The following is a 25615-nucleotide window of genomic DNA, read 5'->3' as shown; positions in this document are numbered from 1 at the left end:
TTATTGTTTGAAAAATTGAATTGAACGGCGTTTCATGTGGGGATGGCCGCCGTGGCGATGTGGCACGCCCGCGAACGCAGAAGCAGGGTGATAGAGTGGGCCGCTCGGAGAAAGTGGAGTATGGCAACGGTCAACAGGACAAGCAGCGAGCGGGGGACGAGGGAGGGAGAGGGGGGGGGAAAAAAAAACGCAGCAACAATCTCAACATACACAAAAAAAAAAAAAAAAAAAATCCTTGCAATAAAAAAAAAAAAAAAACTGATCGCGTTTGAAAAACAAAAAAATTGCAGACAGCCATCCAAACACGCTGCACAAAGCGTATCGAAAGCGCACAGGGCATTCGAAGAATAGGTTCATTTAGAAGCAGAGAAAAAAACCAGGAATGGCACAACACTAGGTACCAAAACACACTACACAGCAAAAAAACAAACAACCAAACAACCACGCCAAGCATCAACACGAAAAAAACAAAAACTCAACGCATCGCCAGCATGCACCGATGGAAAGACTTTGTCAAAAGGTGGGAGGGGGGGAGGCGGGGAACAAAGCACAGCCCAGCAAGACAGAGCACTGAAAATGGAGGAAACACCAATAGAGACGAGCAAAATTTGGTACATGTCAGCCAACCAAAGAAATGGTGCCTCAAGCTGTGAGCTCCTTGATTTGCTTGATGAGGTAGACCTTCTCGTCGTTGAATTGCTCGTCGTCTGCAAGGAGAGGAGCAGGAAGAGTTGTGAGACAATCCAAAAAAAAAAAGAACAGATACACAACGAAAATTCAAGTTGACTTCTCTTCTCACCTTGACGCTCGGTGTGGAACTTTGACAAAAAGTCGACTAGCTTGTCCCGGTTCTTGAGCAGGATGTCCAGAATGGGCTTGGTCTTGTTGGGATTTGCAACGAAAACCTGCGTGTGGAAGAAGACATCACCGATGAGCAAACAAGCCTTTGGACAAACCCGATGCCGCCCGAAACAAACCTTGAAGACATGGAAGGACTCGAATTGAATATTTTTGCTCTTGTCCTTGAGCATGTTCATCATCATCTTGAGGTTCTCGGGGTTGCTGATGTAACGAGTCATGACCGAGAAGTTGGCGCGATCGAGGAGCAGCTCGCCGAGCAACTAGTTTCGAGAGGAGCAAGGTTGACGCAATAGTGAGCAAACAATCACTGATTTTAAAAAAAACCAATCACTCGTGCAGGAAAGACTCGAAGCTGGAACTCACTTTCAGCGACTGGCGCCGGGTCACGTAGTTTTCTGACAAGAGAAGCTTGGTGTACTGCTCGAATATCTGTGAACACATTCGAGAGAGAGAAACGAGCAATGAGTCCAAGAGCAACAACGACGTATCGGAAACGATCACAAGCAATTTGCGCGTTGCATACCCTGTCGTAATTCTTCTCCAAAAACTCGGCGCAGAGAATCTTGTGACGAGTGAGGAGTTCCTGTGAAAAAGGGAAGAACGCGGGCGTGTGAGACTCAGAACCCAGCAGACAAGCGCAATCGAACAAGGGATGAAACAAACCTTGAAAGTAGCAAAAGCGTCGGACGCAATGTCGAACGTTGAGAGCTCAACATAGTCAAAGAACTTGTAGAATTGCTCGCTGTGAAGGACAGTCTTGGCAAGAGCCTCATATCGCAAGGCTTCTCGGAGCATCTGGCCGGCCGGGAGGGCAATCTCTGGATTTTCGTAGCTGTTTCAAAAAAAAAAAAAAAAAGTCAGAAAAATGCAATGAAAGTCAAAGCCCCCCCCCCAACCGACACCTCTCGCGACATACTCTTTGAGCAGAGTGAACAACAAGTGGTCCTTGGTGCAGACATATTCGACCGTCGGTGAGCGCGTGCCGATCTGTCGGCGGAGCAGATTGCCGAAAATTTGCGCAGCATCCTTCTTGGCCTGTGAACGAACGATCGTGACAAGCAAACCCACCAAACAGTGAGGAGGCGGGGTGGGGACAAAACGGAATACACACAAACACACACGGTACACGGGGCACAAAACGCTCGACGCCGCACCTCAAATTCGAGTCGAGCCATGTTGTTGACGAGCGGGATCAAGAAATCGCAGCTGTACACCTCCTGCGCAAGCTGAGCGACCAGCTCTGGGTGCGGATCGGTCTCGCCATCGCCGTACAAGACGGTCTTCATTGCTTGGAGATGCTTGGACATTTCCTCGGCAAGCTGTGTTTGGTGCAAGTGGAGTCAAGTCAAAAAACAAAAGTGAGACAAAGATCGAAACGTTGAAATGTCGCCAGTTGCGCTGTTGTTTGGCCAACCGCCAGTCCAATCCAGCTGTCGTTTTGAAAGGGGTCGGGATGCTGATAGGATGATGACTGGGATGATGATGATGACTGGATGAGGATGAGGATGAGGACGATGAGGAGAGGAGCCACCCGAGTCATCAAAAAAAACATCGCCTCTTTCATTCAATGCGACTCCCGTCGTTGCCCAGTTCCGTCGCACGCAATGGCAATGCTTCATCCTGGCGCCGATGGATCAAACACAGTGCACTCCAATGGAAAGAAGTGTGTCACAAAAAGAGACGAACAACCAAACAAACCAAAAGCATAACATTTATAAAAAAAAAAAAAAAAAAGACAACAACAAATAAACGAGTTGGTTTTTTTTTTTTGTTTTGTTTTGTTTTGGCTTTGGTCTCTTGCTTGTTGCACTTCTCGCAATGTAAACGCAAGCTCGGGAATGGAATCCAGTGAGGGCGAGAAGAGTGCTTTTGGCAATGTGAGGGAAGGGCGATGGCAGGGACGAGCAGGGACGAGCAAGAAGACGTCTGGCGCAATGCGCAGCCTCTTGGATCAAAAAAAAAAAAGCAAATAAAAAATAAAACACGCTAATGGAAATCCAGCAAAACAAAAAGGTCAAAAAAAATAAAAAATACAAAATCCATTTTCTTGTTATTTTTCAATAGGACTTTGGCTTGGATCTTTTTTTTTTTTTCTTTTTTTTCTGTGTTGGTTTTTTTTTTTTTTTTTTTTTTTTTTTTTTTTTTTGGTCGCCGCTACCCCGTTTGCGTGTCGCACGATCGGTGTCGCGGCTGCAGCTCATGCCATGCCCGTCGTGTTGCTCGGCAGTCCGCAGAATCGCAGCCACATCGCCAGCGCCCGCACACGCGGCCCTCTCCCCGCCTCCCCTTCCCCCCCAGCGTCCAGAACAGACGGCGAACGCTACAAAGTCACAACAAACAGTTGCTTTTTTTTTTTTTTTTTTTTTTTTTTTTTGAGCCCTTTGGTCTTCTTGCTGCTCTCCTCGCGAGTTGCGTTCGGAGATGGCTGCGCGTCGGGGAGGGACAGTCACCTTGTCGCTGGGCTTGGACTCGAGCTGGCCAAGACAGTCCTTGGCGGCCCGCACAAGGTCCTGTGGGTTTTTGGCCTTGGCTTTGAACAGAAAGGCCATTTTGTTGTTTTTGTGCGGCTTCGAGTTTTGAAGAGTGGACGACAAAGTTGTGAGCAAAATAAGGCTCAGGGGTTTTATGGTATTGTTGGTACAAGATAGACAAAATAGAAAGGGAGCCAGGTGGGAGGGAGGGAAACAGGTGGATTTGAATTTCAAAGGAAGTGATCTTATCGCTCTTCGATTTCAAAGTCATCTTATCGACCCCCTCGATTTCGTGCATCGTTACATTACAACAGAGACAATGACACTGGCGCAAATACATGTACTACAACTGGACATGGACGTCGAAACGACAAAATAAACATGCACAACCACACACCCATCCAAAGTATTCAAACAAAAGAAAAAGCAAAAAAACAAAAAAAACAAAAAAAAAAAAAACACTCAGAAGAGCAATTTGACAATGCTCACCTCGGGTGCTTAATCGCGGGGCGCAAAGGAAGGATCCATGAGCGCATTCGAAAAGTAGCTCCACGAGTTGCGGGCAGCGGTGGTGCCAGAGACGACACCGGCGATCGGAGCGTGCAGGCAGCGATCGGGAATGCCAAAGGCCTCGACGACAGCGAGCGCATCGCGCGAAAAGTTGGCGCTGAGCTCGAGAACAATGTCGCGCAGTTCGCAGCTGTGCGCGGTGGTCATGTAGTTATGCTCAAGATACCAGGCGCGGTCGCGGTAGAGAATGGAGGCGGCGTGGAGCTGGGCAGCGGTCGAGAGAATCTCCTTGACGCGCGGGCTGGCCTTGGAGGTGGCGATGGATGCGTAGAACTTCTCGACGCAAACACGCTCAATGTGGGTGGTGGAGAGGTTGACAATGTGATCCAAGCACTCGTTCCAGGCGAGGAAGGGATCCTTCTTTTCGCGCTTGACGCGCTGCAGCAATCGCTTGGCAAGAAGGGTCAGCAGCTTGGCCTCCTTGAACGCGAGTGCCTTCACGTGGAACTCGGGCGCGGAGACGGGGTAGCTACGTGCTGCAAAGCGGCTGGTCTTCAGGGAGAGCACCACTTGGTTGGAGAAGAAGGACAGAATGCCGGTGAACATGCCCGTCTCGAATTGGGCAGCGTACTGCGCAATGAGCTCTTTTGCGACTTGCTGGAGCAAGACAATGTTGTCGCCCTCGAACGTGACGTAAATGTCCGTATCGGCCCTCATGCCGACCAAGCGGTTTTCGGCGAGGTAGCCTTGGCCGCCGCAGCACTCGCGGGCTGTTTGCAGGGACTCGATGCACTTGATCAGATGAAGGGGGAAGGGGGAAGGGGGGAAGGGGGAAGGGGGGAAGGGGGGAAGGGGCAAACCAAAGAACAGGCCATTGACGTTGCAAAAATCGAGCATTCAAAAAAAAAAAAAAAAAAAAAAAAGGTGAGACCAAGTCCAATCAACACAAACACGAAAGAAAACACAAAGACAACAAATGGATGGCTCACCTTCCAGGACGAGTACGCCTTCAGACCAGCACAGAGCGCTTGAACCTCGCGATTGGACTCTTGCATCTCGATGGCACACTTTTCGAGGGTTTTGGCGGCATGGCGGGCGAGGTTGGCGATGGCGAGGGAGGCGGCCAGCAGAGGCATGAGGCGAGTTTGGTGGGTCTGATAGGCGAGGATGGGCAGCTCGGTCGAGGTCATAACGGAAGCAGGGATGGGAATGACGCTGCCTTCCTCGAGCTCGCTGAAGGCGAACGCGGCCGGATTGGAGCTGGCGCCAGAAGCAGGAGCGGTGGTTGGTGCAGCCTGCTTGCTCCCACGCTTGGGCTTGGGAGGAGACGGGCCGAATTGACGACGACGCGCAGCATAGCGGATGGCAATGGCCAGACCAACCTTCATCACGCAGTTGGCACTGGAGGCGAGGGCGACACGAGTGCCGGTCAGAGCGGCGAGCATGGCGTTGAAGCGCTTGCTGTCGCTGGCAATGGTCGTCGTGTAGTTGCCCTTGGCGTCAACGTCGGCAAAGCGGTTGAGCAGGTGGTCGCGCGGGATGCGCGCGCCCGAGAAGGAGATGACGCCATTGTCGACACCGTTGAGGCCCTCCTTCTCGCCCATGTCCCAGACCGAGACGCCGGGGTACATGACCTTGTCCTTGCTCCGCATCGGGACAACGAAGGCGTGGGGACCGCGCGATTTGCCGTCGGCGGGCACCAGGTTGGCAAAGACGACCGCGTACTCGCCATTCAGCGCGTTTCCAATGTATGCCTTGCGGGCGTACGGATGGGGCGTGGTGATGACAAACTCTTGGGTCTTGGGATCGTACGTGGCGAGCGTCTCGATCGAGCGGACGTTCGAGCCGTGGCCAATTTCGGTCATGGCAAACATGCCGGTGAACTCGCCTCGCGCGAGCGGTGCAAACCACTTGGCGACGAGCTCGTCCGAGCCCAGACTCATGACGGCGCCGCCAAAGAGCCACGTCATGACGCCGAGCTTGACGTTGACCGAGAGATCGGTCATGCCCATGATTTCGCCGGACGCCCACCCCTTTTGGAGCGAGCCGGGTTTGCGCGCAATGTGCTCTGCGAAGAGCGACTGGACGACCTTGCTCTGGATGATGGTGAGCGCGCGCTCCTGTGTGATTTTGCGCTGCTCTGCCGTCGACAGGCCAAAGCGCAGGTCGAACAGCGGGGTCGAGTCCAGAAAGTGGCGCAGCTCGTCCTTGAGCTCGTAAAACTCGCCGTCCAGCTCGCGACGGAGCTCGCCCACCCAAGCGGGCAGTCCGGCAATGGTCGCCGCCGCGTCCGCAGCAGTCGTCGCCTTCTTCTTGCCATTGCTCGTCTTGTTGCTGCCGGTGCTTCCGGACGCCGCGTTGGCAGTCGTGAGCGTGGCGTGATGCCCGTCGCGGGTTGTGTCACAAGTCATCACAGTTGCGCCTGCGCCCCTCAGTGCCGAGGCCACCGCAGCCACACGTCGCAGCTCGGCCGCCTCTGTCGTCGCCGTCGCCGTTGTAGTCGTAGTAGTCAGCGTCATTTCCGTCTTGCTTGTTGTTTGCTTTTGCACGTGAGAAGCTGGTTGGAGTGGAAAGCAGAAAATTAAAAAAAAAAAAAAGAGTGAGAGCGACGGCTGGTAAAATCCCGTCGGCCATTTGGCTTTGCTGTTTTTGTGAGTCGTCTCCAGGTTGAGACGGAAGGAAGGTGGTTGGTGGTTGGTGGTTGGTGGTGTGGGTGCATGATGATGCAGATCAGACAGGGAGAAAGAGAGAGAGAGCGAGAGACAAGGGAGACAAGGGAGAAAAGCCGGAAACGTGCAAGATTGGGTGATTTGAGCCGGTTCCGGTTGTCGGGTTTTCAATGCAAAGTATGCTCAGATTGGGCCCCAACAGCGATATTGATTGTGTTTGAGATTGGGCCCCAACAGCCATTGCGTGTGTGTGGTGTGTCGAGGATGATGCTGATGATGGTAATGTGGTGATGCAGGGGATTGATTCATTGTGGGCAATCCGACAGAACGAAAATCTGAAAATGGCCCAACAGCAATTGCGTTGCGTGTGTGCGTGGCTGATAATGATCATGATGATGATGATCCAGGGAACGAATAGATGGTGAAGCCAATAATCGATCCCGGTCGGCTGAAACTATGCACTGGATATCGAGTGCGAGTTCAACGCAAGCTGAAAACGCCGGTCGCCATCGCACTGTGCATTCAACTGCAAAACAACACGGATTGATAACATGGCAAAAAAACTAGAGGTTTTTATTAATGTACAATTGGGAGGGGAGGTGAGAGAGCTTGGTTAGGACAAACACACTGGCGCACACGTTCTAGTCGAGCTTGCTGCGTCGCTTTGGCTTGGTGGCTGGTGAAGCCGCGCTGTCGTCGTTGTCCACGACTGCACTTTGCTGCTCTGTTGCTGGTACTGCTGCAGCATGTGGCACCGAAGCCGCCGCCGCAGCAGCAGCAGAGGGGGAAGAAGATCCAGATGCGCCGGACGAGGACGCGCGCGTGGCGGCAGCAGCGTTGAGCTCCTTGGCGCGCTGCAGTCGCCGCGTCAAGATGTTGATAAAGACGACCACGATGAAGAAGACGACGACAAATCCGCCATTCACCCAGAAGAAGAGCCCGACGGCCTTCCACAGTTCGTCGTCGAGCACCCACAGCATTCGAGAGGTGACGGACGACAAAGATTGACTGGTGATGACGGTAACAGCTCAGACTCGATTGTACTCAACATGGCGCATATTCCAAGCATGAGTTTAGGGTTTCCACTGACAGACCTCCAGTTCCAGAAGCATAGGGAACAAGCTCAGATCGCCAGCATCCAGAATTTTCCGGCGCTTGCTGGGATCCCTCTTCTGTGCGGTACTTTATTTCTCTCTCTCTCTTTTCTCCCTCCCTGCTTCTTCTTGTTCTCGACACTAACTCTACGGCCTTCTCAGTCTTTCAGTCTTTTGTTTATTTTATTTTATTTTTCTCTATTTTCTTTCTCTCCTATTTTTTTTTTTTTTTTTTTTTTTTTTTTTGGCCTTTTGGTTTCGAGTTTGTGAATGGCAGGGCGTAGCACACGTATTCTGACGTGGCTGCGTGCGCTCGACCTGCTGAGCGGCAAGCAGCTGAGCAACGGGCATCCACCGAGCCCCACAACGCCATCCACGGCACCATCATCGTCGCCGGATGAGCTGGTGGACGACATTCACCTGCTGCCCTACCTGAAGGACGGCATCATCCTCTGCCAGCTGGTCAACCGCCTCCAGCCAGGCTCCGTCGCAGCCATCAACATGGACATTACGCGCTCATACAAGGCCCTCGAGAACATCAAGCGCTTTGTCGGCGCCTGCCGCACTCAGTTCAACCTCCAGCCAAACGAGCTCTTCGAACCCAAGGTCAGGTTTGCTTTTGTTTGCTGCGTGATCTCCCTGAATCCCAGCCGCATCCGAAACCCAGTAGAACGAGAGAGTGTGTGTGACTGTGTGTGCGTCTTGTGTGCGTCTGACGAGGGACAGAGGAGAAACAGGAATCAATGGATGGTCGGAAGGAAAGGAAAGGGGAAAACCTGCTATTTGGATTTTTGTTTGTATTTTCGTTCAGAACTTTCGGACCCGCAGTCCCCTCGGTCTGGCTGGGTGTGTGTTTGAACTCCTCCCTCCTTTCATTCATCCCTCTCATCTGCCGTCCTCTTCTGCCCGGACGGGAGGCTGGAGCACATTGGGCGACTGCGAGAAAACAAACGGCAGCTTTTTTTTTTTTTTTTTTTTTTTTGTTCAAGGGCAGCGAGTGGCTCAACATCGTGCGAGTCCCTCCCTCTCCCTCTCCCTCTCCCGCGCTGTCTGTCTGCCTGCTGGTCACTGTGTTGCGCAGTTCACCTCACGCAGCTGGGTTGTCTCGACGATGGGCCCCGTTTTCGCACGCTGTGATCCTCTCACCAGCAAATGCTGTTTTTCTCCACTGCAATGATCGTCGATCCTTCCTCGCTCTCTCACTCTCACGCACTCTTTCTCTTCTGTCCTTCGCTTTGTCTGAGTGGAACATGCTGAGGTATGGTGTGCTGACTGCAGCCGTCAAACACCATTGCTGCGGTCGTCCCTTTTTTTCATTTGTGGCTTTCGCAAAAAAAAAAAAAAAAAAAAAAAAAAAAAAGCTTTTTTCTACTTTATTTTTTTTTTTTTTTTTTTTTTTTTTTTTGTATTTCGGGCCTTGGGTCCCACGGCGCCCCATCATTCATCAAATCGGAGCATCAGTCGGGTTGACTCATCCTGCTTCACAATCACGAAGCTGTTCCTCCTTTTGTTGATGGACTGCCGCTGTTCGTGCAACGACAACAACTTCAGAAAACAAAAAAATACCTCGAAGAATTGTGATCCGTTTTTGTTGTTTAGCCTTTTGGGAATGCAAACGCCCCGTGCTTTCGGTTGACCCCACACACACACACATTCACTACTCACTGCTGGCTACTCATTCAACTCACATCGACTCACATCGACTCGATCAAGCAAAAAAAAAAAAAAAAAAAAAAAAAAAAAAAAAAAAAAGGACAACGCCCCAAACAACCAACCTGAGACGATCGTTGCCAAACCCTCATCGTCAAACAAACTGAGCAGCAAAGAGAAACAGCGACATATATTCCAACTCACCAACAAACATTCATCTCCCAAACAAAAACAAAAAACACTCCTTTGCACTTTGCAATCACATCACAGATCTTGTACGAAGGAACCGGATTCTCACAGGTCATGCGCACGCTCGAGCTCCTCGAAACGAGGGCCGCAGACCTCGGCATGGGCCCGCTCTTCCGACAGGTGCAGGCTGCCACCCACAAACACGATGGCAGCAGCGACGACGAGGACCCATCCCACACCAATGGTGGGAGCGACAGCGCAGGCTCGGCCTCCTCGCAGAAACGCAACGCCAACGGAGCTGCTGCGGCGAGCGTCGCGCAACCCACGGCACTTGCGCTGTACTCGTTCGTTGCCACCAAGACAGACGAGCTGTCGTTTGATGAGGGCGATATTATCGTGCTGACCAAGGTCATTGATGGTGGTTGGTGGGAAGGCACCGTCAAGAACAGCACGGGCTGGTTCCCCAGCAACTATTGTGAAATTCAAGAGGGCATGTCGGCCGCAGCAACGCTGGCTGCAACTGGCGCCGAGGAGCACATTTATTCTCCCGTCACGGAGGACTTGGTCCCAGCAAAGCCATCACAGCCAGTGGCGTCGGCTGCAGCACACCCGCGATTGAGTGTGGTTGCCTCCGTCCAGCGCGCTCCCTCCACCAGCTCGCCCACAACCACCATCCGCCGCGACAAGCGAGAGAGCATGCAAGTCTACCAAAACCTTGTCGCCCAGGAGATTGTCGACAGCGAACGCAAGCACGTCCATCTGCTCGACAACTTCCTCGGGCGTTATCTGCCAGGCGTCCAAGAGGCCGCATGGCTGAATGACGACGATAAGCAGTCGCTTTGCTGCAATATGGAGGCGCTGCTCTCCTTCCATCGGCAATTCCTTCAAGCCCTCGAGGCGGCAACACAGGTCGATCCTCACGAACAACGGTTAGGAGGCTGCTTCTTGAGCGCCGAGCCCTATGCCCGCGAGGCCTACACTGTGTACTATACGCTGCATCCTCGCGCAATCACCTTCATCACGCAACACCAGGACGATCAGCAATTGCACGAGCTCTTGAAATCGATTGGCATTTCGACCAACCCAGTCACGCTCGGCTTGGTCCAGAGCCTGGCCAAGCCCATGCAACGCATGACCAAGTACCTTGCTCTCCTCAAGGAGGCTGAGCGCTATGTTAATGGAGACCACGTCGACGCCACCGACATGGAGGAGGCCGTTGCCCGAATGAACGATCTGTTTGCCACTCTGACCGAGACGCGAAAGCGCAGCGAGGATTCGCTGAACATTTTCAACAAGAAGATTGATGGTCTCAAGCCGCAAGACCAGGCCACGCTTGGCGACTTGCTTCAGAGCGCCACGTTCCCCATGGCGTCCAAGGACAGCGTTGCCCTCAAAGAGCGCATGCTGCTCCTGTTCACCAATGCGGTGCTGATTCTGGCGCCCGATCCAAAAGGCCGGTTTGACTATTTGGTCAAAGAGCGCATCCCGCTCGACTGTCTCAACGCGTCCAGGCGTGTCAACGAAGTAACGCATGGCTTTGAAGTGTCTGGCACCAAGCCCAACCGCTCGTGCCAAGTGTCGTGCAGCTCGAGTGGCGAGTGCGATGCTTGGATTAGTGCCATCAATTCCCTCCTCGCTGGCCACACTGCCATGGCCCGAATGCCGGGCGATTTGCAGTCGGAAATCGCCAGCGCAAACTCCAAGCCCAAGAAATTCAAGTGGGTCACCTCAACCTTGAAAAAGATCAGTGGCAAGGACCGGGATCGCGCACGGGACAGTGATCAGCAGCAGCAGCAGCAGCAGCAGCAGCAGGGTTTTGAAGAGTCGTCGTCGAGCGCTGGGGGCTCTGCGACGACCGACGGGTCTGGCAGCGACCAGACTGCTCCTCAGAACGGCACTCTTTCGCGGACCAAGAATGGCGGCAGCTCCTCGCCCCAGCCCTCTCCGCCCACGCCTCGCAGCTTCTCACTCTCGAGAAAGCCTGCGCCTTTGCCTCCATCGTCCTCGTCGGCTACGAGCTTCAACGAGGTTGCCGCGTTGGATGTGCGCCAACGCTCGCTCACGTCCGACCCTCAACTGAAAAAGTCTCGAGCAAGCACACTGCCGTCCTCGCGCGCTCCGCCTGCTGCCGCCCTGGAGGCGGTTGCTGCCGGCGGTCTAAGTGCATCGTCCGCGACAGTGGGCATGCCACTAGAAGGCGGGTCGCCGCTAAGTCGCAGCGTGGAACTTATCAACGACCATCCATCATCAGACCTACCCAGCAAGTCCACCTCGGGCTCGGTGCCAGCCCTGCGCTCATCGCCTTCGTCGTCTTCCAACAGCTCGGCCACCAGCTTCCCTGCGCCAACGGGGCCTCTGCCGCCTCTGCCTCCTCTGCCCAAGCAGTCACTCAAGTCGCAAATCTCCTCCTCTCTCAAGCGAATCAGTCGCACAGCCAGCACTCAAAACATGAAAGAATCGCCATCGGCTTCCAGTCTAGGGCAGCCCCCGTCGCCGCTGTCTGCCACTGTCCTCGGTGAGTCATGAGTGCGGGTGATTCGGTGTCGGTCTGGCTTTTTATTTTCGATGAAATCCTCTTGTTGTTGAGTTCATCCGTTGTTACTCTCACTGTTGTGTGCCATCTTTGGGGTTTGCAGATGCGGCTGCGCCTCTCTCCGACGTGATTATCGCCGTCAATTCACAAAGCGAGCAAATCAACTCGCTTCTTCGGGAGTTGACGGTCGTGCGAATGGCACTTGAGGAAGAGCGGGCGGCGCGTATTGCGCTTGAACTCAAGCTTGCTCAATTCAACTCGAGCAACAAGAAAGCTTGAGTGGAAATCACTCCCAACGAGCCTTACTTTCCTTTCCCTCCCCTCTCCCATCTTTACTTTTTTCATTGCCGGCAGGGCTTTCTCGTTCGTTTCTGATGCTGTCTTTGCTGTATTTCTGTTCTCGGTTTGTTTGTTTGTTTCAAAATGTCGTATTTTCATCGTGGCTGCTTGTGTGTCGTTTGGTTTTGTCGCCCTCGTTTGGACGATCGAATTGAATGCTGAGATTATTCAAACAATATCAACTATTGGTGAACAATACGAGCCAAGCCAAACTGCTCAGACCAGTCCATATTCTCGTTCAGTTTCCGCGATTGATTCAACTCTGTGCTCGGGTGCCAGCCATCGATCTATCGCCAGCTTTGCATTCTCATTCTCTCACCCCATAGCCACCAAGTCTCATCCATTCTTGCTGAGCACGAGTGACGACAATACACCATGCGACGCGCAGATCCAGGCAAGCCTCAGATCCAGCTTCCTGTCGCTGCGGCTGTCGTCGACGTCGAGTCATCCGACGCACAATCCAAGTTGCTGCAGAAGGATCTCCCCGAGACTGCCCATCCTGAAACTGGTCTTGCTGCTGCCGAGACGGACGCCGGTCAAGCAGCAGCTGCCAAGACTGAAGTCCCAACTGACACGCAGACGACTGCTGCGAATGGCCATCATCCGTCGCTGCCACTCGACTCCAAAGACAACCAGACAGCAGACTCCAACCCAGTCCTGGAGGTGCGCCCGGACGGGATCCGATTGAGCCGCTACTCGAGCGACGAACAGCTCGCTGGCATTATGGATCTCATCACTTCAGAGCTGTCTGAGCCGTACTCAATCTACACGTATCGGTACTTTATCCAGTCGTGGCCAGACTTGTGCATTATGGTATGGTATTCGTCTGAGAACAGGCGACGAGTCGTATTGAAGCACGCTCTCACTTTTTGCGCTCGTTACTTCCACACTTCTGGACTCGCAGGCACACGATGGAGATCAACTGATCGGTGTCGTTGTCAGCAAACTCGAAATGCACGACACAAACTTCCGAGGGTATCTTGCCATGCTGTCTGTGCGGAAGGACTACCGCAATCGCAAGCTCGGTACGAATCTTTGTTTTGGATTGTGTGCAGATCTTGTGTTGCTCTCTGTGCTCGTTTGCTCATTGTTGGTTGGTTGGCGTGCTCCTGTTGTTCTTGTTGTTGTTGCTGCTGCATCAATCTCTGTGAACTCAGGAACGCATCTGGTCCGGAAAGTCATCGACCGCATGATTGAAAGAAACGCCACAGAAGTTGTTCTGGAAGCAGAGCTCACCAATAAGGGCGCCCTGGGGCTTTACGAAAACTTGGGGTTTGTGCGTGACAAGTTCCTCAAAGGATATTATCTGAGCGGTGTAGATGCCTATCGGCTCAAACTGTGGCTGCAGTAACGACAAGCGCTAATCTGTTACAAATACACTGTTTCTTCTCTCTTCTTCTGCTTATGTCGCATGTCATGTCATGTCCTGGGACGCAATGCGTGCAACAAGTACCCGGCTTCAGACAATTCATGGCAGTTCTATTGGGTTAGAAGTACAAAAAGTTGCAAACAGACTCATCCACTTGCTGTAACTGGGGCTGGTGTGTCTGTGGTGGCTGTAGAGGCTGCTTCAGCGGTGGCGGTGGTTGAAGGTGCTTCTGCAGCCACGGGCTTGCTGGTCGTAATTGGCGGACGCACTCCTTTGACAACATCGGCAGTGATGAGGACGCTTTCCAAGTCATGCATTTCGTACATGGTGTCAACCAGAATCTTGTCCTGCAAGCGAGAAGATTAGCGCAAAAAAGCAACTAAGAAACAATCTCCACAATTGCACAATCCGAATTGTCCAAGTCACAGTGTGGGCAACGTACAATAATCGCGCGAAGACCACGCGCGCCAGTCTTCTTTTCGATGGCTTGCTGCGCGATGGCAGTCAGAGAGTCCGGAGTAAAGTACAAGTTGATCTGTGGCACGAAGAGACAAGATGAGTGCCGTGCACAGAGGATTGTCGAATCGAACAACCAGCATCCTAGAAAAAAAAAAAAAAGTCTGGTCGCACCTTCTCCATTGCAAAGAGCGCTTGGTACTGAGGAATGAGCGCGTTCTTGGGCTCGACAAGAATGCGAGTCAAGTCCTTCTCTGACAATGCATCAAGATGCACAAGCAGAGGGAAACGGCCAATAAACTCGGGAATCATGCCAAACTTTTGCAAGTCGGTGGGCTGGACCTACATGGCGCAAAACCAATCAATCAAAAGTGAGTCGGTGGTCCCAAAAAACAACCGACAAGGACGGAGAAAACAGAAGGATGACGAGAGGGCTCCATACCTGTCCCAAGAACTCCATGTCTGATGCATTCTGTGCCTTGACACTGGCATTGAAACCGAGCGAGCTCTGGGACACGCGGTTCGCCACGAGTTTCTCAAGCCCAGAGAAGGCACCAGAAGCAATGAAAAGAATGTTGCTCGTGTCCAGCTGAATAAAGTTTTGCGCAGTTTTACGAGCGCCCTTGTCCGGCACATTGACAACGGCACCTTCAAGAATCTATTCAAAACGGAAGTCGTGACGGTCAGTCAAACCTCGAGCGCAAACCTCGAGCAAAAAACCTCGAGCGCAAACAAAAAATCTACAAATGGGACACTCACCTTCAGGAAACCCTGCTGAACGCCTTCGCCACCAACATCCTTCACACGTGCACCTTCGTACGAGCGCGCAATCTTGTCGACTTCATCGAGGAAGATGATGCCCTGCTGCGCCGCCTCAACATTGTGGTCGGATTCCACAATGAGACGATGCAGCACGCTTTCAATGTCCTCGCCGACATATCCTGCCGCGGTAAGCGACGTGCAATCGGCAACAGCAAATGGAACGTCGAGACACTTGGCGAGAGTTCGAGCCAAATGAGTTTTGCCTGTTGTGGAGGAATGGAAACAACGGGTTAGTTTGGGTAGTACCATGCCACTCTATTGCAATCCAATTCAATCCAACCAAACCCCCAACCCACAAAAAAACAAAGCCACTCACCAGAACCAGTCGGCCCAAAGAGCATAATGTTGGACTTTTCAAAAACAATGTCTCCGTCACGAGGAACGAGCACCTCGTGCTCCTGGCCCTGGATGACAACCTTTTTGGTCACCATGGCGCTGGCTGGGGAAATTGGGGTGGAAAGCACGCCGGTCTTGCTGGCGCTCGGCTCGCGGCTCTTGCTGGCAGCCTGCTTGGCGGCCACACGCGCGTTGGCTTGAACACGGACATAGTGCGAATGCACGGAAACAGCAATCGTCTTCTTGGCGGCATGCTGGCCAATCACATGGGCATCGAGATGCGCGCCAATCTGCTGCGCCGTCGGGATGGTTCGGTTTAAAAAGCTTTGGGCAGTAGAGTCCGGTGCGGCAGCTCCAGCAGCGGCGTTGGCGTTCGACGTGGGACCGGCAGTGTTCCCAGAGCCGGGGCCCTGGGTCCAAGACGCGTTGGATGCCCCTTGGCGACCAAACGCAGCACCAAACAGGCCACCACCCAGCCCGGAGCTGCCGTGGATCTGGATACTTCCTGCAGGTGTCTGAATGGTGGTGGTGGTGCCAGCAGCGCCGGCTTGCGATGAGGGTGATGCAGACGCTCCATCGCCCGATTTGGGGAAGTGCGGGGACGAGTCGAACGCGCGGGCCTCCATCAGCAAGAGAATCGAGCTGCAGTGCGTGCACACCATGAACTGCCGCGGTTGGCCAAATGCCATCTCGTCGGGGTACTTGAGCGCATTGCCGCACACGGGGCAGTTGAAGCGAGCGGACGCACTCTTGCCACTTCGTTCTTCCACGTGAGTCGTTGCACCTGTCAAACTCTTGTCGGTCGAGTTGAATGGAGACTCGTCGCTCGGCTTGGCGCTGCTAGGAGCTTCGCTTTCGCCACTGGACGCATCGGCTCGAGCGCTAGAGCGCGACTTGCTCGGCTTGGCCGCGTGCTGTTTGTGCTCTGATGAAGAGGAGGAGGGCGCGGTACCGGTGCCTTCCGCGTGAACGGGTGTGTCCTTGCCAGACTCGGACTCGCTGCCGGTGGTGTCCTTGCTGCTGCTGCTGTCTTTGCTGTCTTTGCTGTCCTTCGGGGTCTCTTTTGCCGTGACATCCGGCTTGTACTCTTCCGGAGGGACTTTGCCATCGGTAGGACCGTTTCCGCCATTTCCGCCATTTCCGCCGTTTCCGCCACTGCCGGATCCTGAACCACCCTTGTCCCCACCGCGCGCCAACACCTACGAAACGATGAGCAATTCAATCGAAAATCGAACGAAATTCCCAGCAACCAAACAGTCCGCCAGTTGAGTGAATGTCGCTTCCAAATCACTCCAATCCGCTGGTCAGATTGGTTTGCGCTCTCTCCCTCTCTCTCTCTCTGTCTCTTCTCACACCCTCTGATCGTGCTCTGTACCATGTTGGCCCGCGAGTGGAAGGGTCGCTTGCTCGGCGCTGGTTGAGTCGCAGTGGTCATCATCATCATCATCGAACCGTCAAGAACGGACGCAGAACCCGATCCGAGTCCAAATCCCGCAGCTCGCATGGGCACGTTCACTGAGCTTGTGGCCATCGATGAGAACGCCTGCGACGTGGACGAGGCGGAGGACGACGCGGAGGATGAAGACGAGGAGGAGGTAGCCGTGCTCGAGCTCGAGCTCGAAGTGAAGCATCGCGCGCCAGCCGCCAACGCAGCAGCAGCAGCAGTCTCAGTGGAAGCAGTGGCGAGCAGAAGAGACAGGCTGCTTGATGATGACGAGGACGGAGCGGCAGGGTGGCCGGAGACACTGGCGACGATGAGCTTCGGCGAGAACGAGCTCGGTCGATGACGCGGCCGGAGAATGGCAACTGCGGCTGCGGCTGTGAGTGCGATCCGCCAGAGAAGCAACGCAGCAGAGACAGACAGACAGACAGACAGAGACAAACAATGTCCAAAGCAAGAGAAAAGTGAGGCACACAAAACGGCAAAATGGCAGCACAAACGAGAATCAGATTGAAAAAAATGACAACGCAAAAAAAAAAAAAAAAAAAAAAAAAAAAAAAAAAAAATACAAACCTCGCAACATTGGAACAAAGAAAAGAAATGAAAAAGAGTGATGCTTGCATTGGTTTGGTTTTGGTCGTTTGTCGTCCTTGGAAGAAGGTTTATTGAGTGAGAGATCAAAGAAGAAGAAAACACAGACTCAAAACACAACCAGCAAATGAATCTGTTCAGCGAGAGAAGAACAACAACACAAAGACGAGACAGAGAAAAATCATCTACTTCTTGTTCTTCTTGCTCTTGCCGTTGCTCTGGTCGTGGCCGTTGCTCTGGTCGTGGCTCTGGCCGTTGGCGTGCTCCTTCTTGGAAGAATCAGCCTCCTCGAACGGGTCTGCGTTGTAGACAGTGTCAATGTAGCCCCGGGTGATTTCCTGGATCAGGGAGCGATCAGGGACCGCTTGGGACATGCCGTAAATGGCAGCGCCGCCAGTGGCCTTTGCCTTGGGCGTCTTCATGATTTCGGCGACACACTCGGTGACGTCGCGGATGAACTCGTTGGCAATGTTGTCCCGAGTGTGGACGAAGGTGACGCAAATGTGGATGCTGGAAGGGAATTGCAGCTTGTTCAAGTTCCAGCCGCGGTGCTCGAGGGCATCGCCAAGTCGGTAAATGTCAAACTTGCGCGAGCCGAGCGCAATGACCGAAACCCGCGGGTCGCCCAGGATATCCAAGCCCTTGACAGTTCGGAGCTCCTTGATGATGTGCGAGGCAGTGTCGAGGATTGCCCTGGTGGTGCTGACATAGCCCTTGCGGCCAAAGTGCTGCAAGCAAGCCCAGGTGGCCGCCACAAGCGCGCCAGGACGGCTGCCAGCAATCGAAGGCGAGGCGTAGATGCCGCCCGACCAGTCGGCCGAGACAAAGAATTGGTAGTGACGCAGCGCGTGCGTGCTGTACATGATCACGGAGGAGCCCTTCGGTGCAAAGCCGTACTTGTGCGTGTCGCACGAGATGGACGTGACACCCTTGACGGAAAAGTCGAACGCCGGGATCGGGTAACCCGCCTCCTTCATGAAGGGCACGAGGAAGCCGCCGAGGCAGCAGTCGACGTGCAGACCGATGCCGTACTCGAGCGCGACCTTGGCGAGGCCTTGAATGTCATCAATGGCACCGTGGGGGAAGGAAGGGCAGCTGCCGACAAGCATGATCGTGTTGCTCGTGATGGCACGGCGCATGGCGCCAACGTTCGCCTCGCTAGTCCTGGGGTGGGTGGGGACCTTGATGAGCTTGATGTTAAAATAGCCAGCAGCCTTGTCGAATGCAGCGTGGGCAGACTCGGGGATGATCATCTCGGGCTTGGTGATGCCACGCTCTTCGCGTGCGCGGTCGCGGTAGGACTTGACGGCCATGATGATGGACTCGGTGCCGCCGGACGTCATGGTGCCGCACGCATCGTTGCCGCCCTGGTACATGTCGACGACCATGCGAACGACCTCAGCCTCCATCTTGCGGACGCCAGGGAAGACATCCGAGTGCAGCGGGTTGGAAAGCGCAAACATGGCGTAGGCCTTGACGAGAAAGTCGGTCAGCTTCTGGTCACCGTGGTAGATGGTGCCAGACACGCGGCCGCGGGTCATCATGTCGGTGGAAGACGCGGCAGCCATCGTTTGCAGGTCGTGCATAATGTCGTGCTCCGTGCGAGGGCCGGCGGGCAGCTTCTTGTACACGCTGACGCCAGGAATCGGCTTGTTGAGCGACTTGCGCATGCTCAGCAGAGTGCCCTGGACCTCTTTGCGGATCAGAGTGCCAACAATCGGCAGCTTGCGGATGTTCTTGAAGAAGGACTTCTTTGAGCGAGCGAGCAGGGCTGTTGTCCAAAAGAAAAAAAGATCATTCGGGGTTTCCAAGCGAAGATGAGACCTTGGTTTGGTTTTTGTTTGTTTGTTTTTCAAATCTGGTTTGGTGATGGTGCCCCTTGCTTTTCTCCTTTGACTTACGCTCATCCTTGAAGAGGAAGCCAAAGACGCGCTGGAGCAGGAGGACCGCTGCGACCGTGGCGAGGACCAACGCCCACGCCTCGATGCCGCTGGTCGCCTCGTTGAATGCCGTGCGCAGCTGCTCGAGCACGACCTGAGCCTCGATGTACAGCTGGTGAAGGCGCTGTCGAGACGAACAAGAGCGGAGGAGGAGGGGAAGATGGCGTTTAAAAGTGAGTGATTTCACCATGATAGGTTCAAACCAGACGCCAAACAGACGACAGGAGAGAGCAAGAGAGAGCAAGAGCAAGAGAAAGCGAGACCAGTGTAGATCGAGACCAGTGAGTGACAAATGCGACAAGCAGAAGCAGAAGCAGAAGCAGAAGCAGAGGCGGAACTGCAATCAGTTATTATCCAAAACGCTCGTGGCTTTCCACCTTCAGTGCAGCCCGTTCGTCGACACTCTTTCGCGGCTCTTCCTCACTCTCATGAACGACGCTTTGCAGTCAATCGTTCACTCCCAGCCAACCTCCCACCGGAACTCCCGACGGGCCCCCGGTGAGGAGAGGCGGAGGAGGAGGAGATGGAGCCGATTTCAAATTATCTGTCTGTCTGTAGCGCGTTGCGATGCCCCTTTGCTTACAGGGTCGGCGATGACAGCCTCGAGCGTCTGCTTCAGAAGCTCAATCTGCGGCTCAAATCCAGCAGCAGGGAAGTGGGAAAGCGACATTTCTTCGGGTTCAACAGAAAGATTGTTTGAAGACAACAAAAATGACTGGTTTTTTTTTTTTTTTTCTTTTGGCCGCCGGCTGATTTGTTGGTCAGGACGCTCAGTTTAGGATTGCTGAGGCAGCGCCTTTGGTTTCGCGTGCTGCTCCCATTGGGTGCGAAATTTGAACTCATCCAAAAACAAAAAATCAAGCACGAGAGATCAACCATACTCCCATGACGGGGAGAAACCAAAAGACAGACGGAGGAAGCGGGGTGGGCAGTCAGACACAAGAGCGACATGCCATCTGCCACGTTGACGACAACGCATCATGACAAAGGAGGTATCGGTTGACCAGCGATAGTTGGATGATGTCATACCGAGCATTGTACAGGTTTGCTGTTCTGCGCTGTTTAACTTGGGGGAGTATCAGCTTCAAAACCGAAAGCAAACAAAATGAAAGAGCGCTTGGTGAATCGTTCAAGCCACTCGCTCGTGGTCGACAAACGCCTGCGGTTTGAGGTTCTGATCAAATAGATATACTGTATTAACATTGACACGGTGTAAATCCATCCACCTGCACGCATACATTGGAAACTGCTTTTAAAAAAACTAGTGGGGAGAACAAAATTAACGAATCAGCGACGCGTCCGTCAAGAAGTAGTCGCTCTGAGCATTGACATCCGTCGGCGCAATGCCGGTGTTGACAGAGATGGGCAAAGGCAGCACTGCCAACGAGCTGTCGGTCGTACTCGCGGTGGCGAGCGGCGCGTTCGGATGGACAGCAGTGTTGCTGGGCTGCCCAGACGCAAATAGGTCGAGGGACATGGAAGCACGAACAAAGTCCACCTCGTCCTCATCCTCGCTGGTCGCAAGAATGGGATGAACGCGCAGACGAGGGTGCAGGGCATCAAACAGCGACGAATGCGCCGGCGAGGTGCCTCGCGGCGATTCGGCCTCGCCGCTTTCGCTCTCATGGAAGATGGGATTGGTGGCGGCGGCGGCGGCGGCGGTGGCGGTGGCGGCCCCGGCGTTTCTGGCGAGCACAACTTCAGAAGAAACCTCATCTTCGTCATCCTCTTCCTCCTCGTCCTCTTCGTCGTCGTCTACGAGCAAGTCCTCCTCATCCTCGTCCTCTTCACCCTCGAGAGGCCGCGGGCGGAAGGTCATACCCGAACTAGAGGGGGTGGGCACGGCAGCAGGAGTGCTTGACGGCTGATGCACGGCAGGCGAGGCGGATGATGATGAGGACGACGATGACGACGATGACAGTTCAAACAATGTCGCATGCCCTTGCGTCGAATCGTGGCTTCGAGCCATCACAACCGTAGCGAAAGCCGACTGTACGGGCATGGTTGACATGGCTCCAAGGCCAGCGTCGGCGTCCGTGACAGACAGAGGAACAGCCGTGCCAGGCGCAAAGGACACTGCCAGCCCGGATTTCGACGCGGAACGCGAACGGGCAGGCGGCTGCATGTAAAAGATATCCTCAGACTCGTCGTTCAGCGGCGAGGCCGATGAGATTTCTTCCTCCTCTTCCTCCTCTTCCAATTCCTCCTCCTCTTCCTGCTGCTCGACGGCAGAAACCATGGCGCGCAGGGTGTGAGCGCCAGTGTCTGGGTGGTGGGCATCCTCTTGCTGGTGACCGTCCTCGTCCTCGTGGTATGCGTGGAAATTAACATGGTGGCCGTCAGAGCCGACGTTTGCGGAAGAGGCAAACGCTGGGGCGTGCGAGGGACGACTGTGCGACTCGAAAAACTTTTCCAAAGCCTTGGTTTTGGCAACCAGCGTCTGGCGAACAATTTTGCGCTTGGGCGCGCCAAACAGAGGCCGGTCGCGACCAGGACTAGTCGAAAGCTCGGACGTGTCACCTGTCGCGAGACGAGCCGCTGGAATGGCCATGCGCTGAGTTTGCTCCCACTCCTTGCGCGCAAGGTCTGCCTCGCGTTGTTTGAGCTGCGCCTCAAACTGATACAGCTCTTTGGACATGGTTTCGGTTCGCTGCAGCTCCTCCTCGTACATTTTGCGAACGTTTTCGGCCTGCTCGAGCTCGCTTTCGCGCTTGCGAATGAGACTTTCATCAAGCTGACGCAGGTACTTTTCACGCTCCTTCATGTCGGCAAACTGCTGCTTGATTTCGCCCTGCCAGCCCTCGCGCGTGAGCAGATACTCGTCGTGAGGCGTGAGCAAAAAGTTCTCGGCAAGAATCTCCAGGTGCGAGAGAATCTGACGGAAGGCAGGCCGATTTTGCGGCTTGATTGTCCAGCACTGCTTGAGCAAGAGCTGGAAGCCCTCGGGACACGTGGCTGGGATTGGGAGCAAGAGCATGTTGCTGCCCACGCCCCAAATGATGCGCGAGGGGTCAACGCCGTCGTAGGGAATCTGCGCAGTCAGCAGCTCCCACAGCACAACGCCGTACGACCAAACGTCCACCTTTTCAGAGCACAACTCGTTGCGGATGACCTCGGGCGCCATCCACGCCACCGTGCCCGCAAACGTCATGTTCTCCGAGATGCCGCCAAACTCGCGGGCCGTGCCAAAGTCAGAGATTTTCAGCACATCGTTGGCGGAGACGAGCACGTTGGGAGACTTGAGGTCGCGATGAATAAACTTGTTGTCGTGGAGGTAGTTCATGCCACGCGCAATCTGCATGGCCCAGTCGAGAAGGAGGGTGGGTCCAAGGCTGCGCGACTTCATCACGTCAAACATTGGGCCGTGTTCGCAAAACTCCATGATGATGCAGAATTGGGGCGGACGCGTGCAAACGCCGACAAACTCGACAATGTTCTGGTGTGTGAGCTTTCGAAGCAGTTTGATCTGCTTGATCTCGCGGTTGGAGCAGTGTTTGAGCTTTTTGACGGCCACGACACGATCTGCCAACTGGCCAAGGAATACGGCGCCTTGAGCACCCGCGCCAAGCCAGCGCAGCTCTTTGATTTTGTCATATCGAATCTCCCACGACGACTTGCGTGACCGGGACAAGAAGGACCGCTTTTTGGACAAGGTGGGTGCTGGGACGGCGCCACCTTCTCCCGTCACGCCAGAGCCTTCGGGAATGGCGGGCGTCGCAGAGCCGTTGATGACGCTCGAGCTAGCGTGACGCGAAGATATGCCAGAGCCACTGTTGTGACGCGAGACGCGGCCCGTGGCTGGAGACGGCGGCAAGGCGGTAAGCGTTGTGGACGAGCCAGCGCGCGAGCTGCCCACGGTCGGGACGTGCAACGTCGAAGAGCTGCCGGCAGTGCTCGAGGAGGCGCCGAGAAGGTTGCTCGAGTTGGATGCACTGCCGCCGGGGAGCTCTGGCGTGTGAGGGGGCTGCTGCTGCTGTTTTTGGGCCAAAACAAGCAGACCTTCAATCCGCGCCACTGCCGGGCGCAAACAGGCAAAGAAGGGCGAGAAGACCTCCGTCAGGGCATTGGACAGGGACGAGGCGGTGGAGATTTGGCTGCGATCATCGCCGTCGGTGGGGCGCGGAGTATCCAGGTAATTGGCGCTTCGCGGTTGGCCGTTGATGGCGTCCGTAATATCACCTTCTGGGAATGTGGTGACAGAAACAGTGTCGAAATCCTCGCTCCCCCGCTGGCTGGGTCCTTGTGAGTCCGAGCTCTGGCTCTTATTCTTCTCGGTGTGGCGGCGGCGTCGAGCGGGATAGTCGTCATTTTCATCGGGGGGTGGATGATGATGGCCAGGGCTGTCTTCAAGCTGCCCGCCAGACGAGACTCCCTCTTGGTTGAAGGAACTCGCAGTGTCATCGTCCAGCATCTCGCTGTCTGTCGCATCCGTGTACAAGTCAGTGTCAACGCTGCCGCGATGGCGCGATTGATAACTGCTGCGACGACCGCTGTGGTGGCTGCCGGTGGTGCTGGTGCTCGCCGACGTGTGTGCGCCGGTCGAATGGCCAGCCGTTGAGCGCCGAGATCGCCTGGCTTGCGAGCTGGAAGTGTCCGATTCGCTGCCATCCTCGTGGTCGGTTGTCTCGGCATCGGACGGGTGGTCTCGCTCGCTTTCGAGGCCGTCGTCCGTCTCGTCGGCGGTGGTGTTATTTCCGCTCTCGAACGTAGAGTCATTGTTGCTAACGTCGACGCTATCGGGCTCTCTTCGGCGCGGTACAGAGCCACTACTGGATTGGCGTGCTTGGGTAGGGGTGTTCTGAGCGACTGGAGGCGCCGGCGACGCTGACGGCGCAGCATTCTGCGTCGAAGGATCCGGAGTTAAGAAGTGTGAAAAGTGCCGATGGTAGTCATGCTGGCGCTGGAGTCGCAGCTGCAGCTGCTGACCAAAAGCAAGGTCGTCGTCTGGCTCGCCAATGTGCTGCAGCTCGTACTCGAATTCGAGCACCGCCTCGTCGACCGAGTCACGTCGCAAAGCTCCTGGTGCGGGAGGAGGAGGATGATGCACGGCGACAGGAGGCTGCACGGGTATTGGTGCAGTCACAATCCGTCCGGTTGCAGCATCCACCAATGGTGTTTCTGGCGTGGCTGGCGTGGCTGGCGCGGCACCCGAGGCAGCAGGAGGTAATGGTGGTTGAGCGACCAAGCTTGGGTAACCAGCTGCAACAACAGGCGCAGCTTGTTGCGAGAGCGCCAAAGCCGAAGTAGAAGCAGACGAAGCAGACGACAACGACGACGACGACGACGACGGTGCTATCGTCGATGGAATGACAATGCTCTTGACGGCGCTGGCGAAAAACTCTTCGACCGTGACAATCTTTGGGACGTGGCCCATCGAACTGGCTGTGGCTGTTTCAGCTGCATTGCGCGGAAGCAACAACGGCGACGTGCTGATCGCAGCCGCAGCAGATGCCGCAGCCGCCACTCCCAGCAAGGACGACGTTGTTGTCGCATTGCTTGCCTGCTGCTGCTGTTGTTGTTGGGTGAGCGCGGCAACCTCGCGCAGGAGGGTCTTTGTCAGGGCGCTGGTTCGGCCGAGCGTGTCTTCGTTCTCCTGCTCGTGGTCTCGGTCGTGCTCGGTGCTGCTGCTGCCAAAGCTCGACGTCGACCCGACGCTTGCATTGCGTGTGTGCTTGCCCACGCCGCGCCCTGCCAAGCCCGTCGTCGAGGACGCCACTGCTCCTGCTCCTGCTGCTGCGGAAAGAGCGGTGGGTTGATCTTGGCTCTCCTGTCGCTCCTGCTCCTGCTGCTCCTCAGCACTGCTCCTCCGGCCAACCCCGCCAGCAATGTGCAGTGCAGTAGACGCATCCGACGCGTGGCTATCCAACGACGAAGCTGCTGCTGCTGCGACGGGCGACATCAACAACCGTCCACCAGAGTCGCTTGCATCAGCCATTGAGCTTTTTTCCCTTGAAAAAAAAAAAAAAAAAAAAAAAAAAAAAAAAAAAAAAAAAAAAGATGCTTCGTTGCTTTTTTGGTTTCGGCAACGAGTAAAAGAGGGTTGGCCCTTGACGCAGCCGCACTGCTACTTGAAACACCCCCGCGCGCCTCTGCTTCAAGTTCACAGAGGAGGTGCAAAACAAATCAAAAAAGGAGGGAAGAAGGGGGAAAAGCAGAGACAACAGAAAAAAAAAAAAAAGAATAACCACAAAAAAAAAAAAAATGATGATTCAAAAACCCAAAAAAAAAAAAAAAAAAAAAAAAAAGATTGGGCGAACCTTGAATTGGATCAGTCAAAATGGAATGGAAGTGATTTGGCGATGATGACGCGCAGTGGCAGTGGGGGAGGATGGCTGCGTAACGCC

General features: G+C 54.5%; 8 protein-coding genes across 8 annotated transcripts; 2 read left to right on the top strand and 6 right to left on the bottom strand.

Annotated features, from left to right (window-relative positions):
• Positions 1–339: 339 nt before the first annotated feature.
• CAOG_01553 (Mo25-PA) lies at positions 340–3445 on the bottom strand. Its single transcript, XM_004364364.2, has 9 exons — positions 3312–3445; positions 2016–2180; positions 1778–1896; positions 1525–1693; positions 1385–1444; positions 1225–1290; positions 978–1121; positions 800–905; positions 340–707 (listed from the first exon to the last, which is right to left on the bottom strand). Exons 1-9 carry the CDS (start codon positions 3408–3410, stop codon positions 643–645), a joined length of 993 nt encoding a protein of 330 aa, XP_004364421.1. The 5' UTR covers positions 3411–3445; the 3' UTR covers positions 340–642.
• Positions 3446–3777: 332 nt separating this feature from the next.
• Positions 3778–6422, bottom strand: CAOG_01552 (acyl-coenzyme A oxidase-like protein). The gene is made up of 2 exons (XM_004364363.2): positions 4832–6422; positions 3778–4634 (listed from the first exon to the last, which is right to left on the bottom strand). Exons 1-2 carry the CDS (start codon positions 6359–6361, stop codon positions 3831–3833), a joined length of 2334 nt encoding a protein of 777 aa, XP_004364420.1. The 5' UTR covers positions 6362–6422; the 3' UTR covers positions 3778–3830.
• A 642-nt stretch (positions 6423–7064) lies between these two features.
• Positions 7065–7514, bottom strand: CAOG_01551 (hypothetical protein). The gene has a single exon (XM_004364362.2). The coding sequence runs from the start codon at positions 7489–7491 to the stop codon at positions 7153–7155; it is 339 nt and encodes a 112-aa protein (XP_004364419.1). The 5' UTR covers positions 7492–7514; the 3' UTR covers positions 7065–7152.
• A 333-nt stretch (positions 7515–7847) lies between these two features.
• Positions 7848–12509, top strand: CAOG_01550 (hypothetical protein). The gene is made up of 3 exons (XM_004364361.2): positions 7848–8211; positions 9526–11959; positions 12081–12509. Exons 1-3 carry the CDS (start codon positions 7876–7878, stop codon positions 12254–12256), a joined length of 2946 nt encoding a protein of 981 aa, XP_004364418.2. The 5' UTR covers positions 7848–7875; the 3' UTR covers positions 12257–12509.
• Positions 12510–12546: 37 nt separating this feature from the next.
• CAOG_01549 (N-acetyltransferase 12) lies at positions 12547–13705 on the top strand. The gene is made up of 3 exons (XM_004364360.2): positions 12547–13129; positions 13221–13341; positions 13474–13705. Exons 1-3 carry the CDS (start codon positions 12692–12694, stop codon positions 13665–13667), a joined length of 753 nt encoding a protein of 250 aa, XP_004364417.2. The 5' UTR covers positions 12547–12691; the 3' UTR covers positions 13668–13705.
• Positions 13706–13774: 69 nt separating this feature from the next.
• CAOG_01548 (ATP-dependent protease ATP-binding subunit) lies at positions 13775–17338 on the bottom strand. Its single transcript, XM_004364359.2, has 8 exons — positions 17314–17338; positions 16675–17117; positions 15280–16498; positions 14901–15166; positions 14584–14799; positions 14316–14483; positions 14128–14220; positions 13775–14032 (listed from the first exon to the last, which is right to left on the bottom strand). The coding sequence occupies exons 1-8, from the start codon at positions 17321–17323 to the stop codon at positions 13832–13834; spliced, it is 2616 nt and encodes an 871-aa protein (XP_004364416.2). The 5' UTR covers positions 17324–17338; the 3' UTR covers positions 13775–13831.
• Positions 17339–17384: 46 nt separating this feature from the next.
• Positions 17385–19987, bottom strand: CAOG_01547 (sphingosine-1-phosphate lyase 1). Its single transcript, XM_004364358.2, has 3 exons — positions 19855–19987; positions 19233–19395; positions 17385–19102 (listed from the first exon to the last, which is right to left on the bottom strand). The coding sequence occupies exons 1-3, from the start codon at positions 19939–19941 to the stop codon at positions 17517–17519; spliced, it is 1836 nt and encodes a 611-aa protein (XP_004364415.1). The 5' UTR covers positions 19942–19987; the 3' UTR covers positions 17385–17516.
• A 563-nt stretch (positions 19988–20550) lies between these two features.
• On the bottom strand, positions 20551–25206 carry CAOG_01546 (zipper protein kinase; the record flags this gene model as incomplete). Its single annotated transcript, XM_004364357.2, has 1 exon — positions 20551–25206. The coding sequence occupies one exon, from the start codon at positions 25204–25206 to the stop codon at positions 20551–20553; it is 4656 nt and encodes a 1551-aa protein (XP_004364414.2).
• Positions 25207–25615: the final 409 nt, after the last annotated feature.

Source organism: Capsaspora owczarzaki (genome assembly GCF_000151315.2).
Source record: "Capsaspora owczarzaki ATCC 30864 unplaced genomic scaffold supercont2.2, whole genome shotgun sequence".
In the NCBI taxonomy this organism is placed as follows: Eukaryota; class Filasterea; order Ministeriida; family Capsasporidae; genus Capsaspora; species Capsaspora owczarzaki.
The sequence above is the reverse complement of the archived record's forward strand: the minus strand, read 5'-3'. Positions and strand labels throughout refer to the sequence as shown.

What these genes read in the sequence shown, in the direction of transcription:
- CAOG_01553 (XM_004364364.2), bottom strand. Translation starts at nt 3,410, where the DNA reads ATGGCCTTTCTGTTCAAAGCCAAGGCCAAAAACCCACAGGACCTTGTG. An exon ending in TTGTTCACTCTGCTCAAAGA is followed by an intron (nt 1,694 to 1,777) that starts GTATGTCGCGAG and finishes TTTTTGAAACAG; the next exon opens with CTACGAAAATCCAGAGATTG. An exon ending in TGGAGAAGAATTACGACAGG is followed by an intron (nt 1,291 to 1,384) that starts GTATGCAACGCG and finishes ATGTGTTCACAG; the next exon opens with ATATTCGAGCAGTACACCAA.
- CAOG_01552 (XM_004364363.2), bottom strand. Translation starts at nt 6,361, where the DNA reads ATGACGCTGACTACTACGACTACAACGGCGACGGCGACGACAGAGGCG. An exon ending in AGGCGTACTCGTCCTGGAAG is followed by an intron (nt 4,635 to 4,831) that starts GTGAGCCATCCA and finishes CATCTGATCAAG; the next exon opens with TGCATCGAGTCCCTGCAAAC.
- CAOG_01551 (XM_004364362.2), bottom strand. Translation starts at nt 7,491, where the DNA reads ATGCTGTGGGTGCTCGACGACGAACTGTGGAAGGCCGTCGGGCTCTTC.
- CAOG_01550 (XM_004364361.2), top strand. Translation starts at nt 7,876, where the DNA reads ATGGCAGGGCGTAGCACACGTATTCTGACGTGGCTGCGTGCGCTCGAC. An exon ending in ACGAGCTCTTCGAACCCAAG is followed by an intron (nt 8,212 to 9,525) that starts GTCAGGTTTGCT and finishes ATCACATCACAG; the next exon opens with ATCTTGTACGAAGGAACCGG. An exon ending in GCTGTCTGCCACTGTCCTCG is followed by an intron (nt 11,960 to 12,080) that starts GTGAGTCATGAG and finishes TGGGGTTTGCAG; the next exon opens with ATGCGGCTGCGCCTCTCTCC.
- CAOG_01549 (XM_004364360.2), top strand. Translation starts at nt 12,692, where the DNA reads ATGCGACGCGCAGATCCAGGCAAGCCTCAGATCCAGCTTCCTGTCGCT. An exon ending in GGCCAGACTTGTGCATTATG is followed by an intron (nt 13,130 to 13,220) that starts GTATGGTATTCG and finishes CTGGACTCGCAG; the next exon opens with GCACACGATGGAGATCAACT. An exon ending in CTACCGCAATCGCAAGCTCG is followed by an intron (nt 13,342 to 13,473) that starts GTACGAATCTTT and finishes CTGTGAACTCAG; the next exon opens with GAACGCATCTGGTCCGGAAA.
- CAOG_01548 (XM_004364359.2), bottom strand. An exon ending in ACATGGAGTTCTTGGGACAG is followed by an intron (nt 14,484 to 14,583) that starts GTATGGAGCCCT and finishes TGCGCCATGTAG; the next exon opens with GTCCAGCCCACCGACTTGCA. An exon ending in GTGGTCTTCGCGCGATTATT is followed by an intron (nt 14,033 to 14,127) that starts GTACGTTGCCCA and finishes TCTCGCTTGCAG; the next exon opens with GACAAGATTCTGGTTGACAC.
- CAOG_01547 (XM_004364358.2), bottom strand. Translation starts at nt 19,941, where the DNA reads ATGTCGCTTTCCCACTTCCCTGCTGCTGGATTTGAGCCGCAGATTGAG. An exon ending in AGGCTGTCATCGCCGACCCT is followed by an intron (nt 19,396 to 19,854) that starts GTAAGCAAAGGG and finishes TCGTCTCGACAG; the next exon opens with CGCCTTCACCAGCTGTACAT. An exon ending in CTTCCTCTTCAAGGATGAGC is followed by an intron (nt 19,103 to 19,232) that starts GTAAGTCAAAGG and finishes TTTGGACAACAG; the next exon opens with CCCTGCTCGCTCGCTCAAAG.